This window comes from Hypanus sabinus, chromosome 7, assembly GCF_030144855.1.
Source record: "Hypanus sabinus isolate sHypSab1 chromosome 7, sHypSab1.hap1, whole genome shotgun sequence".
Classification (NCBI taxonomy): domain Eukaryota; kingdom Metazoa; phylum Chordata; class Chondrichthyes; order Myliobatiformes; family Dasyatidae; genus Hypanus; species Hypanus sabinus.
In genome coordinates, this window is record NC_082712.1 from 60,967,125 (window position 1) to 60,988,345 (window position 21,221).

General features: G+C 42.4%; 1 protein-coding gene and 1 long non-coding RNA gene across 8 annotated transcripts in view; one reads left to right on the forward strand and one right to left on the reverse strand.

Annotated features, from left to right (window-relative positions):
- Positions 1 to 829: 829 nt before the first annotated feature.
- LOC132396813 (uncharacterized) lies at positions 830 to 5,313 on the reverse strand. Its single transcript, XR_009513137.1, has 2 exons — positions 3,602 to 5,313; positions 830 to 1,522 (listed from the first exon to the last, which is right to left on the reverse strand). It is a non-coding gene; the product is annotated as an uncharacterized LOC132396813 (long non-coding RNA).
- A 7,861-nt stretch (positions 5,314 to 13,174) lies between these two features.
- The window catches only part of LOC132396820 (uncharacterized), a 33,467-nt gene continuing 25,420 nt past the window's right edge, over positions 13,175 to 21,221 (forward strand). For 2 of the 7 annotated variants that reach the window (XM_059974783.1, XM_059974782.1), the window contains exons 1-2: positions 13,187 to 13,951; positions 21,031 to 21,121. In XM_059974783.1, the coding sequence (XP_059830766.1) occupies positions 13,533 to 13,951; positions 21,031 to 21,121 (510 nt within the window). In that variant the 5' untranslated portion in view covers positions 13,187 to 13,532. Of the gene's footprint in view, positions 13,952 to 14,541; positions 14,648 to 16,833; positions 16,868 to 18,132; positions 18,250 to 21,030; positions 21,122 to 21,221 lie in introns of those variants that run through there. The other 5 variants (XR_009513144.1, XM_059974785.1, XM_059974786.1 and 2 more) reach the window with 5 other exon arrangements.

A 21,221-nucleotide genomic window follows, 5' to 3' on the forward strand; every position in this document is an offset into this window, starting at 1 on the left:
GAGGTAGGTCAAAAGTTCATCTTAACGGCACAGCACAAGAAGTCTGTTCAACAGTAGAACAGAAGCTTGCTTTAAGCCTGGTTGTGAGGGGTTTCAAGCTTTTGTATCTTACGCCCAATGGAAGTGGGGAGAGTAGAGAAAGTCTAGGGTGAGACGGGTCTCTGATTATGTTGGCTGCTTTTCCAAGTCAGCAAGAAGTTTTCTCTGTAACCTTCTGAAGTTAAAATTTATTCCGCTTTCACTGGCCTTTCAGGTAGAGCATTACCGAGCCACATTTCCCCTCCTGTTTTTTGGCCAAATATCTTTAATCATGCTGCTTCTGATTATTGAAATTCCCCCAGATGGAAGCAATTTCCTATTTCCTCCATCAAAGCCCCACCCAAAGTTGAACACCTCAATTAGGCCACTCGCCAGATTTCATAAAGCAAAAAAAACCCTCAGATTCTAGAGATCTGTATTGAAAGCAGAAAATACTGCAAATACTCAGGAAGCTGGGCAGAATCTATGGGGGGAGAAGCAGGGATAATGCTCTGGCCTGATGGGTTTTCATCAGAGTGAGGAAATATTAGGAACCAAACATATTGCACTCAAGGGAAAGAGCAGAGAGCAAATTAATAAATTAAATTGGTAAATTGTTTTATTACCATCACATGTACTGGGGAACAGTGAAAAATGTTGTTCTACAGGCATGCCACACTTAACATTTCATCACATCAGACGTACAAGAAACAAGTAATCACAGAGAGCAGAATGAAGTGTTACAATTACGGAGAAATGCAGTGTAGGCTGACAATAACATGCAAGGCCATAATAAAGTCAAGAGTCTATCTTGTACTCTGGAACCCCTCAAGGTTTCAAAGGAACATTTAATGTCAGAGAAATATATACAATATACATCCTGAAATGCTTTTTCTTTGCAGCCATCCACAAAAACAGAGGAGTGCCCCCAAAGAACGAATGACTTAGAACCCAAAGTCCCCTCCCTCCTGCGCATAAGTGGCAGCAAGCAATGATCCCCCACTCCTCCCACCGACAAAGAAAAGCATCAGCACCCGCCACCAAGCACTCAAGTGTGAGCAAAGCAACAGCAAAGATACAGACTTGCAGTACTCCAAAGACTGCTCATTCACCTGGTATTCGACACACCACAGGCTCTCTCCCTCCCTAATGTCTCCATTTCACAGCGAGAGGGGAGACATAACAAACAGCTCACTGATTTACGATGTTGAAAGTCTGTTGCATCATTTTTTCCAAGCTCTGTGCCCAAAGATCTCGGGTTTCTGAGCACACAGCATCAGAGCTTCCATCTCACATGACAAACCAATCTCCTGCCCAAACACCGACCTTCGATCTACTCGCCTCCAGAGCCACAAGATCTCGGCCCTCCAAAGGCAAATGAAGCTCCTAGGCAGCACTCTTGGCATGCTGAATAACGGCCAGTCGTGAAACCCCAAAAGTGGGTCCCATTCCTGCAAAGAACTGTAGTCAGTGTGTAACTCCAGCGTGTGTCTTCAAAAGACCCCTGAAAGGGTAAAATAGAAATATTAAAGATGGAAATACAGATGTTTCTAAAGCTGCAAGTAAAGGAGTCACCGTTAGGTGCCATCATCCTCCTAAGCTCCTCCTCTTTCATTAGTTTATCACACACACAAAATGCAGGAGGAATTAGTTTGTAACAGTAGGATGGAAACTGTCCTTGAGCCAGGTGGGACATGCCTTGAGGCTTTTGTATCTATCTTCTGCCCGATGGGAGGGAGGAGAAGAGAGAATGTCCAGGGGTGGGCAATGTCTTTACCAAGGCAGGGAGAAGTATGCACAGAGTCTGCAGAAGGGAGGCTGGTCTCTGTGATGGACTGAGCTGTATCCATAATTCTCTGCAGTGTTTTGTGGTCTCAGGCAGAGAAATAACAAGCTGTGAAGCTTCCAGAGGGGATGTTTCCTATGAGGTATCTATGAAAATCGGTGAGGGTTAACAGAGATCTGCTGAGTTTCTTTAGCCTCCTGAGGAAAACAGAATGTCTGTGTTGGAAATCGAGAGGAACTCAATAAAAGTTTGTGTCACAGTGATAATGTTGACTTGCGATGTGGGAGAGCACAGCAGTGAACGATTATTAACTGCAACTGGTCTGTCTGGGGGAGGTGAATGAGAACAGGCAGAAATAAATACATAGAGGCCTGCAAATGCAGGATGTAAAACACTGCAGCTGCTCTGAAACTGCTGGAAATACTCAGCAGGCCAGACAGCATCTGTGGCGAAAATGTTAAAGTTATGGATGGAATACTGTCTATCAGAGACGGCTAGTTCATGAGAATGATTTTGGGATTGAAAGGGTTAACATATGAGGAGTGTTTAATGGCCCTGGGCCAGTACCTGCTGGAACTTAGAGGAATGATTTGTGGGACCGGTGGGTCTCATTGAAACCTACTGAATGTTGAAATTCTATGCAGAGTGGATGTGGAGAGGATGCCCCCTATGTCGGGTGAGTCTAGCACCAGAGAGCACGGCCTCAGAATAGAGGGATGTCCATTTCAAACAGAGATGAGATAGAATTTCTTTACACAGTGGGTGGGTGAATCTCTGAAACTCATTGCCACAGATGGCTGTGGAGACCAAGTCATCTGAACATTTTTAAAGCAGAGGTTGATAGATTCTTGATTAGTAAGAGTATCAAAGGTTACAGGGTGAAGTCAAGAGAACAGAGTTGAGACGGATAATAAATTAGCCATCATGGAATGGCAGAGCAGACTCGATGGCTGAGTGGCCTAATTCTGCATCTATATCTTATAGTCTTATTCGGTTACTAGAATTAGAGTGATAGTTTCATTGTGTTTGAGTCAGTTTCGTATACAGGTCTTTGTTATAAATTATACTCTTAAAACGAAGTTCATTTTCTGTACCTTGCCTTTATGATGTGCTGTAAAAATATGATTATTATGAAATAACCTTGTATTTTTAATAGAAAGAAAAGGAGCGTTCGGCCTATTGACTCTCTGCTAGCTCCTAATCTCATTCTTCCTACTTCACTGAAGAAAGAGATCTTGGGGTCCACGTCCAAAACTCCTTGAAAGTGTCTGTACAAGTCAATGGGCACAGAGAGCAAGGTAGATGAGAGGATGTTTAGCTGCACGGTTTGATAGGATGGTAAAAAAAGCATATGGCATGTTTGCCATTATTCGTTGAAGCATTTCAGGAAGTTACTGCAGCTTTTTAAAACTCTGTTAAGGCTGCTTCTGGAGTATTACCTACAGTTCTGATCCCTCTTCCTCCCCTGCTACCCCCCCCCCCCCACCCCTGCCATTACAGGAAGTATGTGGAAGCTACGGAGAGGGTACAGAACAGGTTTACGAGGCTGCATGCCTGGAAGAGAGGGCATGTGCTATGAGTTTGGAGAAATTAGGGTTGTTTCATTTGGAGGGACAAAGGCCTAGGGGAGATCTATAAGAAATTCACAAAATTATGAGCGGAATAGGTAGACAGCAGGTATCCTCTTCCCAGGGTCAAAATTTCTAACACTGGGGAACATACTGTACATTTAATGATGAGAAAGAGGGTAACCCTGAAAAATGGGCCATCTATTCATTTCCATAGATGCTGCCTTACCTGCTGAGTTCCTCCAGCATTGTGTGTCACTCTGGATTTCCAGCATCTGCTGATGCTCTCGTGCTCGTAAGTTCAAAGGAGATGTGCAGGGCAAACTTTGGGTGCCTGGAATACACTAGACACATGAATATGCAGAGAAAGAAAGGTCATAGACCACATGCAGACAGAAGGGATTAGGCGTCATTGGCTTAGTTAGCGTGTCAAAGCTCAAAGGTTGAAGTATCTATTCCTGTGTTATATTGTTCCATGTTCTATGTGACTTTCTCTCAGAAGCCCACCAGCTTACCCACAATCCCCACCCACTGAATCTCCTACCACCAAATCACACCGGCGACAATTTACAATGAACCATTAACCAGCCAGCCATCGTGATTTTGGGATGAGGGAAGAAGCCTATGTGATCACAGGTAGAACCTCTAACTGGACACTGAGCGTGCAAGATCAGGGTTCAGCCCAGGTCACTGAAACTATGAGGCAGCAGCACCATCTGCTTCACCTGACACAAGGTTTTCCCTCTTGGCACTTCAATCAGACAGTGGGGCACCTCAGTGTGATGCAGAAAAATGTTAAATGTAGACAATCTAAACAGAAGTGTGATAAGGTTTGGAGACAGAAACTCTTGCATTCACCTATGTGAAGGAGTCAAAATCTCTGCCCTCTGGCGTTAGATCTATATCTGGTTCCCTTGTTCTTTGTTCATACTTTCCTACTTGTAGAAGAATGATCTATGATCCCAACAAGGATCTAATCTCAATACTGAAACAGTGACTCATAATGGAGCTACATTTGTTAACTTGATAATGGTTTTGAAAATTGTAGCTGCTTCTGCCCCAGGGAAGATCTGTGATCAGCCGCAGACTACCAGAGTCTTTCAGAAATCTCAGTTTATTAGTTGAAGTCTTCTGGCCAATTTTACATTAAGACAAAATTTACTAGGACTGTGTTATGTGGGGAAAGTGAGACACTTCCTCTGCAAAACGGAGATGGTTAAGAGATTTGATAGAAGTATTCCAGAGCTTTTAGATGGAGAAGATGATGGGAATAGGATTCCGGTGGCAGGAAAGCCAGTGACCAGAGGACACGGTTTACCATGATTGGCTTAAGAACAAATGGGAAGAGTAGAATTCAATTTATATGTGGAGTATTTATAATCTAGAACATACTGCTTGAAGAAGGAACTTGTAGGGGGTAAACGATAAATGGTTGAATGCTGAAAGAGCAGGGGAACAGGATTAACTAGTTCACTATTTCAGAAAGATAGTACATACATGATGGGCCAAATGGCTTCCTTCTACCCATGATTCTTATAAACACCAGGCCAGAAAGCTAATACACCTGAGAGGGAGCTTGATAAATGGAGACACCCCTGCCTCCCCCCCCCCCACTAACACCTTATTTTAACAGTAACTTGACTGTCACCTGTCCCATAGCAAAACAGTGCTCGGCTCATCAAGTGATTTGTCAAATTGATTCACAGCCACAAGAATTCAGGTTTAGACAAAGAGGCAACACTAAAGAGAGGCAATGGTTTCAAAGTTTCAAAGGTACATTTAATGTCAGAGAAATGTATACAATATATATCCTGAAATTCTTTTTCTTCTCAACCAGCCACAAAAACAGAGGAGTGCCCCAAAGAATGAATGACAGTTCAATGTTAGAACCCCAAAGCCCCTCCAGCTCCCCCCACGTGTAAGCAGCAGCAAAGCAACGATCCTCCCTCCCCACCAACAAAAAAGCATTGGCGCCCCCCCCCCCCCACCACCGAGCACTCAAGCGTGCAGCAAAACATCAATAAAGACACAGACTTGTAGTACCCCAAAGACTATTTGCTCACCCAGTAATTTGACGTACTACCGGCTCTCTCTCACTCTCTCTCTCCTTAATAAAGGAAAAAGAGATGTCTCTGTTTCACGGGGAAACATGACAAACAACTCGCTGATTTGCAAAGTTAAAAGTCCAATGGATCGCTTTTTCCGAGCTCTGTGCCCAAAGAACTCGGGTCTCTGGGCACACAGCCAACAGCCAACTTGCTGCTTTCGATCTTCTGTCTCCCACGACACACCTATTGCCCACAGAGGCACCGACCTCGAGTCCACCCGCTTTCACAAACTCCCAGAGAATGGGAGTGCTGAGAACCAGGGAAAGAACTTTCTGGCAGCTGATGGCAAAGCAACAAATGATGGAGTGATAAAGTGGAATGATGAATGTAAAAATGTTGTAAAAGTGAGGAGTAATTAGAATTGGCAATTGGGTTATTATTGTTACATGTACTAAAATGTGGTTTAAAAAACTTTGTTTTGCATACTATCCATACAGATAATTTCAAAACTTAAGTGCATTAAGGTGGTACAAGGGAAAGACATGCAGAATGCAGAATATAGTGTCACAGTTAAAAAGTACAGCACAGGTAGACAATAAGGTGCAAGGCTGGACCAAGATTGTTGTCATATGCATTAGTGCTGTGGAAAAACCGACTTGCAGCAGCATCACAGGCATACAGCATCATTCACAAGAAAGCATGTATTAAACATAAATTATACATTATTTTCATAAGAAAGTACACAAGTAGAACAAAAATGTCCACTTTAGTGCAAACTGATCATTATATAGTTAAACTCTAATGATTAGTTTATGCTGGTTGGTTCAAGAACTGAATGGTTGAAGGGAAGTAACTGTTCTTGAACCGAGTGTTGAGGGACTTCAGGATTCTCTACCTGAGGGGTTCCCAACCTGGGGTCCACAGACCCATTGCTTAATGGCATTGGTCCATGGCATAAAAAAAGGCTAGGAACCCTTGGTTTACCTCCTGCATGATGGTAGCTATGAAAAGATGGCAAAGCTTATACAATGGGGCTCTTTGATGGGGCAGTTATCCTATCTCATTCAATCATCTATATGATGGGGCAGTTATCCTAACTCATTCGATCATCTAGATGATGGGGCAGTTATCCTATCCTGCTCAGGAAAGCTGGCTCATAACCACCTGTAGTTCGTCCAACAACAGAGATGTCACCAGCAAATTTGAGGATGGCATAGGAGCTGTGCTTAGCCACAAAGTCATGTGTGTATAGAGAATAGAGCAGTAGGCTATGCACACAGTCTTGAGGTGCACCTGCGTCATCAAGGAGGAGATGTTGTTACCAATCCTCACTGATTGAGATTTGCTGATGAGGAAGCCAAGAATCCAGTCTCAAAGGGAGGTGCAGAGGCCCAGGATTTGAAGCTTTATTGATGAGTTTGGATTGGATGCTTCTGCTATAGGCAAAGATAGATTATAAGCTCAAGTATTTGTTTCTATCATACAAGTGGTTGGTTCAAGATATTTATAACAGTGAGATAGAAGCTGTCCTTGAGCAAAAAGATGTACTTCTTTCAAGGTTTTATGTTTTCAGCCTGATGGAAGTTGGGGGGTGGGTGAGATAGGATGACAAGGGAGGGAAGGGTCTTTTTTGTATTGGCTGCTTTGCTGAGGCAGAGGAGTGTAGATAGAGTCTATGGATGGAGAGCGGCTTTTGTGATGGACTGACCTGCATCCACAACTCAATAATTTCATGCAGTTGGTTGCTGTACCAACCTATGATGCATCCACGTAGGATGGTTTCTATGGTCCATCTGTAAAAAATTGTTGAAGGTCAATTTCCTTAGCCTTCTGATGAACTAGAGGTGCTGGTGTGCTTCCTTGGCTAGACCAGAGCAAGCTATTGTCGATAATTGTTAGACCAGACTGTGAATTGAAAAAGCATGAAGATAGTTTAAAATCTTCATTATGTCTTTCTCTAACAAGGTTTAGAGAGAGTGTTAAAGACACTTGTCTGGCACAGAATAACATAAAAGAGGCAATAAACAACACACTGACTATTAATCACAAGGGAAGTTCATAATTTTACCTCTATAGGTGGCACAATCACCTCTGGGTCTAAAAGGTTTTGTGTTCAAAATTCACTTCAGATATAATAAACACAGTATCTAGATTCTAGAATGAGGGAGTGCAGCCCTGATGGAAGAGATCATGTCTAATTAACCAAGGTTCTGTCTAGCCTCCAGGGTGAATTTATCATATCCTGAATATTCATAATATATTCAGGATATTCTAATATTCATTCCTGAACCAGCATCATTAAAACAGGTCTTACACTGCTACTTGTGTGTGCAAACTGGTTGCCACGTTGTCCACATGCCAACGATTCTTGAGTTTCCAGTTGGACTCACTTTGTGATACCCTGATATATTTGTGATACCCTGATATATTTGTGATACCGTATCTCCCTGTCAATGTCCTTGACCATTTCCTTGGATAAGGTGTCAGGTCCATGGTCAATCACGCCTTCCTTCCTAACCTTTAGTCACACCGTTGTAGACGTGATCTTTTCTTTCCAATCCATTCTGGTTTCCTTTTCAGTGCTAGGAGCGACCAAAAATATTAGGCCATTTTCGATGCTATGAATTTAGCTAACATTTATATTTATGAGCGAAATGTGCAGCAGAGTGTCCTTGAGTAGATGGTGGAGAAAGGGAGAGGTGACTGTAAATGGAAGGGTCAGATTCAATCATGTAATGCTCATACAGGTTAACTTAAGTTTATGCTAATTTATGTATGTAAGATCCTGCAAGGCAATGATACCCTGATTATGTATGCCCATAACAATGAACTTGAACCTGGTTAATGTACTTTTATTTACAGGTTAATATGCTTCTACTAATGTCTGAACTGTATGTTTCAGTTCTGTTCTCAGAGTAGACCGACCCTGGATACCACACAGAGACTACCCCATGCCCACATACTGTATAAGCAGATGAAATCACACAGTAAATCCTAAACAACAATTATATTTTAATATGATACCTTTGCACTAGTAAAATGCCCCAGGCATAACTAGACATAAGTCAACATCAAAATATGTAAAGTGTTATCTGGACCAAACACTTAGTCTCCAAAGTTGGTTTTAATAAGGATCTTAAAGCAAAATGAGACAGGATGTGTTTGAGAGGGAACTCCAGAGTTTAAAGCCCTGGAATCTGAAGGTATGGCTGACAACAGAACACAGGATGAGTTAATGGGCAGGATTAGAAGGGGGCAGAGATCTGAGGGTGTGGTCCTGGAGGAAGTTGACCAAGATAAGGAGAGGTGAGTTAGGGTAGGACTTGAAAACATAAATGATAATCTTAATGTTAGCTGATTGGGAGCCAGAGCAGATTAGTGAGCATTGGCATGCTGGATGAATAGAGTGACAGATACAGCAGCATTTGGCATAACAACCAATTGAGGTCAATCCAAGGCCTATAAGCTACATATGTTACACTGAGAAACATTGTTGGCACTATCAAACAGGAAGTTGAGTTGCTAGCAAATTGTCTACACCACACCATTATGAAGCTTAATTTATTTACAGTTGAATGGATGCTGGGAAAGAGAGGAAAATGTATTTGGAAAATGTGTGGCTTGGATGATTGATGATTGAGTTGAATTGTTCTCTGATCCTGCCTATTCATTTGCAAGCATTGCACCATATGAAGAAACATCGTCAGTGGACTGTTAATTTAACAGCGTATTGATGATGTCTCCTTGTATGACAATGAAACGATCGCAAATGAATTGACGAATTTGTAGAACTGCTCAACCCAAGAGAGAAAAAAAATAAAGCTTTGTGAAGAAATGAAAGCTTTAATTGTTTATGTATCTGAGTTCTAAGATACTCGTTGAAAGAGCACAGTGAAATAGAGTGGGTGTTTATGGTGTTGAGCTGTAACCAATTAGAGACCATTAGTGGACTGGGTTCCCATAACAGTGGATGGAGATCAAAATTTCAGCAGATATGGGAAATCTAAAATAGAAACAATATACACTGGAAACAGGCAGTAATACAGGCAGCATCTGTGGAAAGAGAAATGTTCACTAGTCAGATCAAGTATCCTTCATGAGAACTGGGACAGGGAAAAATCAAGTTTGTTTTACTTACAGAGTGTGGGAAGTTGAAGTTGAATTTCAAGTTCATGTTTAATTGCCATGCAACCATACACATGTAACAGCTGAATGAACCAGTGTTCTCTGGGTCCAACGTGCACACAGTCACACACAGCACACAACACATGTAGTTAAGATAGCACATACGGTCACAGAACAGAAATAATAATATTTGCCTGTATCTCTGAGAGGGATGCCCTGAACATTGATGGTGACGTTGTCCCAGAGCTATATTTCCACAAGAACAAGTATACAGCAGTTCCTCATCACACGGTAGTGCAGCCGCAAATGAACGCAGTCCAGCTTCTCTTTCACTGAGCGAATACTGGAGAGCAGCACCAATGGTAGGGGCCAGCCCCCAACCCAGCATGGACTCCAAAGCACCTGCCACACCTCTGCTCTCTCCCAAACCACTGCTGATATCTCGTCCATTGGACAGCTGCAACAGGCGGCACCGCGTAATGAGCGTCTAGTCGGCGCAACAACTGGCCATGGAGCTCCCCCACTGTAGGTCTCACCAATGAACCAACAAATTGGACTTGCAGTATTCTATATTACCAATGTCCAACTGGGTCATGTGATCACAAAAAAATGTCCAAAGCAACCATTTGCACCATTTGTTGGACCTTGCACCGCCTCTGATACCTTCTTCCCTGTGTGACTGCAGCAGATGAGAACATGGTACTCAACAAGCCCATGGCACAAAGCTCCATTGCTATCAAACAACCCGCTAGTGGAGAAGACCTGCAGTATTCAGTGTTCTTAATATGCAGCAGAGACTTGTCATTGTAAAAAAGATGCAAAGGACAAACAATGACACCTTTGTTTGGACCTGCAGAGGCTGCTGCAATAAACCATGTCACCATCTTATCAGAAGAGCAAGAAGACCAGCCTTCATGAGGTAAAGCCACATTGGTCATGATGCTAAACCGTGTGTGAAGCCAGCTTAAAGATTAAAGAGTTAGAGAGTATGAGAAAATATAAATAAAGGGATGGGTAAAAGCTGTGAAACACAGATTAGAGCTGAAGGAAATGTCCAGCAGATCAGTGTTAGCAGAGGGAGAAAAAATTGGTTAATATATAGATAAGAACATACAGCATAAGAAGTAGGAGTAGGTCATCTGGTCTGTCAAGCCATTTTATAAGATCATAGCTGATCTGGCCATGGACTTAGCTCAACCTACCTGCCTTTTCCCCATAACCCAGGGGTGGCCAACCTTTTACATTCCATGCATCAATTTTTTCACGCACGAGTTCAGATGCCCCATACAACTCTTGTACCCCCATTCAGCTCTTGAAAAATATGTTATTATAGACATATTTAGCATTTTTACATGATATATTGATTTAATATAAAAACAAGATAAACATTACTCAATGAGACTTTTAACAAATACATTGTCTTCTTTTGATTTCTTCCTTTTTCTTAATCACATATTCTTTCCATAACTCAGACCCAAGCACTAGCTTCAGTTTTCCTTCTATTTCAGTCTGATGTTGTGTTTTATAGTGTCTATTAAGATCATGTCTTCTATTATGTGAGAAAGTGTTTTCACAAACAATGCAGAACAGTTTTCCTGACGGACCCGCTATAAATAAGAACTCATTTTCCCACTGTTCATTACATCACTTCTAATCATCCAATGCACCACTTTTGGCACATGCGCCATAGGTTGGCCATCCCTGCCATAACACTTAATTATCTTGCTATGCAAAATATATAGCTGTACCTTAGATATATTTAATGAGGTCGCCTTTAAGTTTCCCTCTGCAGAGAATTCCACAGATTCACTATTTTCTGGGAAAAACAGTTTCTCCTTAATCTCTATCCTCAATCTAATCCTCCTGAATCTTGAAGCTAAGCTCCCTATTTTCTGTCTCACTTTCCAGTGGAATCAACTTTCCTGCTTCTGTCTTATCTACCTCTTTCATAATTTGATATGTTTCTATAAGATCCCCTCTCATCCTTCTGAATTCCAGAGAGTATAGTCCCAGGCAACTCGATCACACCTCATAGGGTAAAACTCTTTTCTGTGGAATCAACCTGGTAAACCTCCTCTGCCTCATCTCCAAAGCCAGTATATTTTTCCTCAATTAAGGAGACCAGAACTGCACACAGTCCTCCAGGTGCCCTTTACAGTGGCAGCATAACCTCCCTGCTCTTAAAATCATCCCTCTAGCAATGAAGTCCAATATTCTATTTGCCTTCTCGATGACCTGTCGCACCTACAAAGTAAAGTTTTGCGATTCAAACACAAAGCAAGCTGCAATATTTCACCATTTAAACAATAAGGTGATTTTTGATTTTTCCTTCCTAAGCGGATAACCTCACACTTTGCAGTGTTATACAGTACTCCATCCAGAAGACCTTTGACCACTCATTTAACCTATCTATGGCTCCCTGCAGACTCTCCACAATTTGCTCTTCCACTCAATTTAGTATCATCAGCAAACTTTGATACTCTGCAACCAGTCCCTTCCTCTAAATCGTTAGCATATATCATGAACAGTTGCAGGCCCAGCATTGACCCTTGCGGCGCACCACACACCGCTGGTTGCCATTTATCTCAACTCTGCCATCTTTTGGTTACCCAGTCTTTATACATTACACCCAACTCCATGCATCCTTATCTTACGGACATGTCTTTTATACGGCACCTTATTGAACATCTTCTGGAAAATCAAGAATAAAATATTCACCTGTTCCTCTCTATCTGCTACACTCACTATATCCTCAAATATTCCAGTAAGATTGTCAAACGGGACCTGCCCTTCACAAATTCATGCCGTGTCTGCCTAATAGAACCACTTCCATCCAGATGTCTCACTAATACTTCCTTAATAGTAGCTTCAAGCATTTCCCTGATTACAGACACTAAGCAACCGGCCTATAATTAGAACTGCTCCCTATATCCTTGGCCATTTTTTCTCACTCTACGTGCTCCCAGTAGGTCAGATTATTTCAAAACACAAGGTGAATTACCACAGCTATGAAGACGACACACATCTGTATTTATCTATTACACCAGATGATGCTAACGCTCTAAACCCTCTGGTCTGGTGTCTTACTAGCATTACAGAATGGATGAATTCAAATTTCCTTAAACTAAATAAGGACAAAACAGAATTTTTAGTTATTGGTAGCAATAACAAAGTGTGAATCTTGGAAATAAATTTGATCATCTGGCCTTACAAATCAAGCCAGAAGTAAATAATTCAGGCATTGTTATTGACTCTGAGCTAAATTTAAAATACACATTGACCATATAATTGTATTTGTTCATTTAAGGAACTTTGCAAGAGTTCGATTTCTTGTAACATTTCAAGATGCAGAAAAATTGAAACACACTTTTGTTTTTATCCAATTATGCTATTGCAATACACTCCTTTCAGGACTGCCTAAGATATAAATTGGCCGCAGCTTGTTCAAAATGCAGTAAGAAGATGGACTGTGATTCTCCTGGTTCAGCCACAGCTTCTGGTTTGGGTATGTTTGGTATATTCTTGAAGGCTTGCATTCATCCATGTGGCTCTTAATGATGTTGGTGGCTTCAGACTGTTTCATGAACTGGTGAAGCCCTGTATATTATGAGAAACAAAATACAAGACTAGGGACTGAAAGAGCCCTTTTAGGTGAAGCAATGGTTCAATTGCACTTCTTCTAATCTAGTCTGCTGAATTCAGAGCTCAGATAATGTTAACTCTGTTTCTCTTAATATTTTGAGCCTTGTGGTGAACTACATATACCTGTCTGGATATGCCCCCTGCTGACTGCTCCTGTGGCTCCTCCCACAGACCCCGGTATAAAGGCGATCAAGGCCTGAGCCCGGCCCTCAGTCTCCAGTACATTGTATGATGGACACTCACTCCTGGTTCCTTCTTCCAGTCAATAAAAGCCGATATCTCGCCTTACGTCTCAGTGTGAGTTATTGATGGTGCATCAATTTTATTGACTGGAAGTTTTAAAACATGGAAAGCGTTTTGCGTCCGGACCGGTTGGATTTGGACCCCCAAGACCCTGACGCAGCTCTCGCTTTTGAACACTGGCTTGCATGCTTCCAATCGTACTTGGAGGAGGTTCGTGCAACTGAACCCGCCGTGATGCACAGAATTCTCCTCTCGAGGGTCACCCCAAAAGTTTACGCCATTATCCGGGACCTGCCGACCTACGATGGGGCACTGGACGCCCTCAAAAGACAGTACCTGCGGCCGGTGAACACCGTCTACGCAAGACATCACTTAGCTACCCGACGACAACGGCCTGGCGAATCGTGCGCTGAGTTTCTCCGAGCACTACAGACACTCGTCCGAGCTTGTGACTGCAAGACGCTCACGGCAGAACAGCATGCGGAGCTGCTGGTGCGAGACGCCTTTGTGATGGGACTGAGGTCAGTGTCCGTGCGCCAGCGGCTGCTGGAAAATGCCGATCTGACCTTACGCTCGGCGATCGAGACGGCCAGTGCTGCTCCGGAAACATGTGAGGAGCAATAAATACTCCCCGCTGGTCGAGAGGGTTCACCTACTACATGCGAACCCCCAGTATGCCTACGTGGTCTTACCTGATGGGCGGGAGGACACGGTCTCCGTCCGCGACCTGGCGCCCGCAGGAGCAGCAGACCACTACCCTGGACACTCTCCAGTAACTATGGACCCTGTACCCGAGGTGACACCGTGCTCACCAGGCCCTACACAGAGTCCTCACGACACTCATATACCAGGCGTGAGGGATCACTGGCGCTTAGTGGGCTGGAACCAGCGCAACCTCCGTCCCCTGTGCAATCACCAATGTCGCCGGCATCCGTGCGGTCACAGCCGGTGCTACATAGATCGCAGCGACAGATTCGACCACCTGATAGACTTGACTTGTAAGAAACTTCGCCACATGGGGACTCTTTTAAACAAAGGGGGGAGGGTGAATGTGAACTATGTGCCTGTCTGGACACGCCCCTGCTGACTGCTCCTGTGGCTCCTCCCACAGGCCCCTGTATAAAGGCGATCTATGCTCGGCCTCAGTCTCCAGGACATAGTATGATGGTCACTCACTCCTGGTTCCTTCTTCCAGTCAATAAAAGCCGATATCTCGCCTTACGTCTAAGTGTGAGTTATTGATGGTGCATCAAGCCTTTTCTGTGTTTGGAAACTCAAAAGATTGTAGATGCCGGAAGGTAGAGTAGCAACATTTGCTGGAGGAACTCATCAGCTCAGGCAGTATCTGTGGAGGGAACTCATCCATGCCAACCTAGATGCACACTTAAGTTAGTTCCCAGTTGCCCGTGTTTGGCCCATTTCGCTCTAAACCTTTCCTACCCCTATCCCTATCCAAGTGTCTTTCAAATACTGTTATTGTACCTACCTCTATCACCTCCTCTGTCAGCTTTTTCCTCATACAATATGCACCAACCTCTGTGTGAAGCAACCCCTCAAGCCTCTTTTAAATCTTTCCCTTCTCACCTAAAATCTCCCCCTCTAGATTTTGTTCCCTTTCCAGGGAAAGAGGAACTACGATTCTTGTTTTTACACACCTCTATAAGGTCACAGAAGTGTCCTGATTCACTGATATTTTCTCCCCCAGAATGCTATGGAACTTGGCTGCTAATTATATTTAAGTCAAAGAGTGATATATTCTGGATAACAAAGATACTGAAGGATTAGTATTAGCACTAGGAGAATGGTGCTGAAGTCAAATAACAGCCATGAATTTGTCGAATGCTGGAAGAGGGAATTGGGACCAAATGGCCAGTCTCTGCTCCTATTTTTATGCACATACCATGGATGAGCTTTTACATACATGTTCCTGAAACACAAGTCTTTCCAACTCCATAATTTTCTTACAATCATCTTCTGAGGGGCAAATTATTCAAGAGATCTATTGCACAAGGGAACTGCTGAACAGTTTAACCACAGTTTATATATATGACCATGGATCTTCACTTTCCAACCTGTTTCTATGGTCCTCTGAGAGAAAGCTATGATCCACTTTAGAAGCTTGCAAGCTTGTCATGTCATAGACAAGGCTACATGTATTTCCAATAGAAACTAACAGAACTCACTTTAGGGTCAATATGTGTTCTTTTATCAAGGCAACAGGCAATCCCTCATTAGTGATCAAATACCATCTAACCAGGAATCACTTGAGACATCTGCTTTAATCTAATTTGAAGATATTTTTGAAACAGGAGACAATTCAGAAATCAGAGGTGCGAAGGGACTTCAGTGTCCAAGTCCAGGATTCCCTCAGGATTAACTTGCAGGTTGAGTTTGTAGTAAAGGCCAGTGCAATGTGTGCTTTCATTTTGAGAAGACATACTGCTGAGGCTTGTCAGGTGAGTTCTATTAATGTTTGCATTCAGTTTGAGAGGACGTACTACTGAGACTTTCTCCTACTGGTGTAAAAAAACCCACCCCTTCATCTATTCCTCACTCTGACCTTTTACATCTTCTCACTGGCCTATCACTGTATCAATGCAACTAAATAGAAGGCAAGACAGCAGCTACATTTCATTAGGAGTTTGAAGAAATTTAGTTTGTCACCTGAAACACTCAAAAGCTTCTATGGATGTACCGTGGAGAGCATTCTGACAAGCTGCATCATCACCTGGTGCTGCACAGGATCAAAAGAAGCTACAGAAACTTATAAAATTAATCCGCTCCATCATAGGTACCCATCTCCATAGTATTCAAGACATCTTCAAGGTGCATTGCCTCAGAAAAGCAGCTTCCATTATCAAGGACCCCCACCACTGAGGACATGTCCTCTTCTCATTGTTCCCATCAGGAAGGAGGAACAGAAGCCTAAAGGCACACAGTGATTCAGGAACAGCTTCTTCCCTCAGCCATCTGATTTCTAAATGGGCACTGAACCCATGAACACAACTTCAATACTTTATTAAAAAAATTCTTTTTTGCATGACTTACCTTAAAACTATTCAATATACATACATATATACTTAACTGTAATTGTTAGTTCTTGCTTATTTATCATGTATTGCATTGTACTGTTGCCACAAAGTTTAACAAGTTTCACCACATATGCTGATGATTCTGATTCTGTGTCCCCTCCTCCTTCCCTTTCTCCTATGGCCACTACTAGCTTCTTTCTTCTCCTACCCTTGACCTTTCCCACTGAGCTGGCTCTCCCTATCACCTTCCAGCTAGCCTCCTTTCCTTCCCCCCCCCCCCCCCCGACCTTCTTATTCTGGCTGCCCCCTTCCTTCCCTGTCCTGAAGAAGAGTCACAGCCTGGAATGTTGATTGCTTTTTCATTTCCATAGATGCTGCCTGACCTGCTGAGTATCTTGTTTAAAGCACACACCACCAGATATGTACTTTAAAGCCAGAAAGCACATACCAACAGGCTCAAGGATAGCTGCTACTCTGTTGTTCTTAGACTAGTCCCTTAGTGTGTACCCCACAATCTACCTTGTTATGGCCTGGCACTTTATTGTCAACTGCACTGCTCTTCCTCTGCAAATGTTACACTATTCTCTATGGGTATTGTTTTCCCTTGTACAACCTCAGTGCGCTGATGTGATGAAAAGATCTATAGGGATGACATGCAAAACAAAGTCTTTCACTGTACTTAAACCGATTTACCATCTTAATTGACATCACTAAACTGATTGTCTAGTCAGTGATGTTTTTGGACTTTTAAAAAAAAAACAACAACCATGTGTATATATGGAAAGCACCTTGGGAAGTTCTGAGGTTGTGAAAATTGCAAGACTCACTTCAAAAACACAAACTGGTTTGAAAAAGCTGGCAACAAAGCGGTGGAGTTTCTGCAGACAGCGCCACACAGTGGTAAAGTGTGGATTTCATGTATAATCCAGCAATGAGATTCAGTAAGGCTTATCACACTGTTGGAAGAAATTAGCAAAAGCATTGCCTTTAGTTTGAAGAGCCAAGGAAATGGGAATGCTTGATCTATAATGTGGAGAAAACTACAGTTTTATACCAGCACCCAAAGGCTTCTAATATGTTTTCTCTCCAAGTGCAGCATGTTCCTGTCCTCATCTTCCACACAACCAGACTCCATATTCAATAGATCATCCTTACCAACTTTTGATATCACCGCCAAACATCCATCCCCTTTCACTCTTCTACCAGCATTACAACTTCCCTGTACACTGTTCTATTGCTACCATCTGCCACCTTTATGGTACTTATCCATCCAAAAAGGGGTCGGGGTTTACTGAGGCAGAGGATTATGTGTTTCACAGAGGGGAAGAATGTTGTTGCTATAAAGAGTAAGGAATGGAGAAACATCCCTAAGTGAGGCACCAGATCAACTGTTCTGGGTTTGCCCTTAGTGATTTTCATCCTGACGTGAACTAGATTGCAAATCTCCAGGGGAACATCGCTGGTAATGTGAAGTATCACATCAGACAAAAAGTGTGACAAAGTGCCTGGGTAATTATTTTTAGAATGATATAATACAGGCAAGTAATGAGTCACCACACTTCTCCCTCTGGCAAATAAACTTCCACTGTTAATAGAGTATGTCAAAAGAAACAGGAATAATAGAAAGTAGAGTGAAGAATTCCCAGCTTTAGAATTTTCTGTTCTTCCAGAACTTCGTGAGATCCAGTACAGGATCAACAGAGGCTTGATGAGAGCAAGAAAAAGAGCCGCTGAAGTTGCTCACTGAGTCTGGCAGCATCTGTAGAGGGAAATGGACAATGCTTCAGGTCAGAATTCTTCAGCTGGACCAGTTTCATGAGAAAGTAGATTGTTACTTTAAACTCCTAAGACCTTCTGAAGTAACATAATTATAATGCCAGTTATGTCAGACAGCCTTGTTTTTTTCTCTACTTTAGGTTGGAGAAGGGTGTCCTCTAATTGAATTGACTTTATTTCTTACATGCTTCACATACATGAGGAGTAAATATCTTTACGTTACGTCTCCATCTAAATGAGCAACATTGAATCAAAGTAATTTATAACAATTTATAATAAATAGAACTGTCAATGTAATGTAGAATACACTCAAGTCAGCGTGAGTTCATCAGTCTGATGGCCTGGTGGAAGAAGCTGTCCCCGAACCCGTTGGTCCTGGCTTTTATGCTGCGGTACCACTTCCCGGATGGTAGCAGCTGGAATAGATTGTGGTTGGGATGACTTGGGTCCCCAATGATCCTACGGGCACTTTTTACACACCTGCCCTTATAAATGTCCTGAATCATTGGAAGTTCACATCTGGGCTATCCGCACCACTCTCTGCAGAGTCCTGCGATTAAGGGAGGTACAGTTCCCATACCGGGCATTGATGCAGCCAGTCAGGATGCTCTCAATTGTGCCCTGTAGAAAGTTCTTAGGGTTTGGGGACTCATACCAACTTCCACAACTGTCTAAGGTGAAAGAGGTGCTGTTGTGGCATTTTCACCACACAGCTGGTGTGTATTGACCACGTGAGGTCCTCGGTGATGTGTATGCCGAGGAACTTGAAGCTGTTTACCCTCTCGACTCCTGGTCCATTGATGTCGATAGGGGTTAGCCTGTCTCCATTCCTCCTGTAATCCACAACCAGCTTTGTTTTTGTGACATTGAGGGAGAGGTTGTTTTCTTGACGCCACTGTGTCAGAGAGATGACTTCTTCCCTGTAAGCCACTTTGTTATTGTTTGAGATAAAGCCAATCAATTTAGTGTCGTCGGCAAATTTAATTAGCAGATTGGAGCTGTGGGTGATGATGGGTCTACAGGGAGTCAAGGAGGGGCTCCTGTATTGAGAGTCAGAAGGTTGGAGGCGAGGGAGCCCACTCTTACAATCTTCCTGACAGGAAGTTCAGGATCCAGCTACACAAAGCAGGGTCAAGGCCGAGGTCTCTGAGCTTCCTGTCGAGCCTCAACGGAACTATGGTGTTGAACTGTTGTCCAAAAACAACATTCTCACATAAGTATCCTTCTTCTCCAGATGTGTAAGGACGGTATGCAGGGCAGGGGCTATTGCGTCATCTGTCGGTTGTGTCGGTAGGCGAATTGTAGGGAATCCAGGGGGACCGTGGTATAATAGATGACAAAGTGTGTTATTACAATAACAAGGTGCCGTTTAAATTAAACCAAATTTTGACGTTCAATTACATTAAAATATGTAGCTTTATTCATTTTTAATGAACATTTTAATATTACAGTGTTTCCCAGAAAAATTGTTTCAATTAAATATATTAGATGGGACATTTAGATTTGCAGTAACATAGTACACTAGTTATGTTTCCACATTAGTAATCCAAAGGATTGAACTAAATATCGGGAGATGGTAGTTTAAATTCCAACACATCAACTGGAGAACTTATGTTTAATTAAACAAAACTGTAATTAAAAAATAACTGTGAAGCTACTGGATATTGTTAAAAACCTTTCTTTTAGGGAGATTTGCTATGTTTACACCCTTCTGGCCTATAAGTGACCTCAGAGTCAGTAATGTGGTCAGTTGTTAAGCACCCTCTAAAATAGCCCCAAAATGCCACTCAGATCAATTAAGTAAGGACATTAAACGTGTCCAAAAACTGAAGAAATAAACGATCATTCAGCATACATTTAACCCTCACCTTTTTTTTATATATTCTATAAATTTGCAAACTTACAGGAAATACTTTTTAGTAGGAAAAAATCTCCAACCATTGCATGAAACATTTAAATACATGTATATTTTTGATAAATATATTAACGGCAAGTCAACACAAAATATTTAGGAATAAAGATAACATTATTTTACATAAACAAGAAAATCTGCAGATGCTGGAAATCCAAAGCAACAGTCACAAAACCCTGGAGGAACTCAGCAGGTCAGGCAGCATCTATAGAAAGAGTAAACAGCTGATGTTTCAAGCAGAGACCCTTCATCAGGACTGACGTGGAAGGGGGATGACACCAGCATAAAAAGGTGGAGGGAGGGGAAGGGGGCCTAGCTAGAAGGAGATAGGTGAAGCCAAGTGGGTGGGAAAGATAAAGGGCTGGAGAAGAAGGAATCTGAGAGAAGAGTGGACCATAGGAGAAAGGGAAGGAGGAGAGGACTCAGGAGAAGTGATAACCAGACGAGGAGAGATAAAAGGCCAGAGTGGCCTTTTGCCTCTTTATTTCACTTATGAATTTATTTTTATTTATGATTGCCTGTTTATGTCCAAGTGTATAAGGTAAGTGGTCCTTTAAATATGCACATCAATGCATATCACATTGTGAAGAATTTACATGGAATGCTTTCCAAGTTTGTAGTTGGAACAATTATGATTGTACCTTGTACTTAAAATATTTGCATTTATTACAAATATAACAAGGAATCATTTTCCATTTGAGTTAGGCTGAATATTTATCAACTATAAGTAGGAATTGTAAACTGCTTGCACAGAAAATAATCTCAGGGAGCCAATTCAGGAAGCTTAGAAGGATATTGGATTTATTGAATTTATTAGCCTCAGGCTGGGAGGGATGTAATGAAGCTGAAATATTACAAAATTCTCCAATTGTCATCACAGATCTCTTAATGGGAAATTATATCTCTGCGTGGTGACAGAAAGAATCACACAAAGTGGATCACATGGGTTTCTTCCCTCATCCATTGTGCAGGTGAGCAGAAGAAGGGTTTAATGTAGGATTAGAGTAAGTGGGTGGCAGATTGTCAGCGCATACCTATGAGTCGACGAATCTGCTTTCACGCTGTATCTCT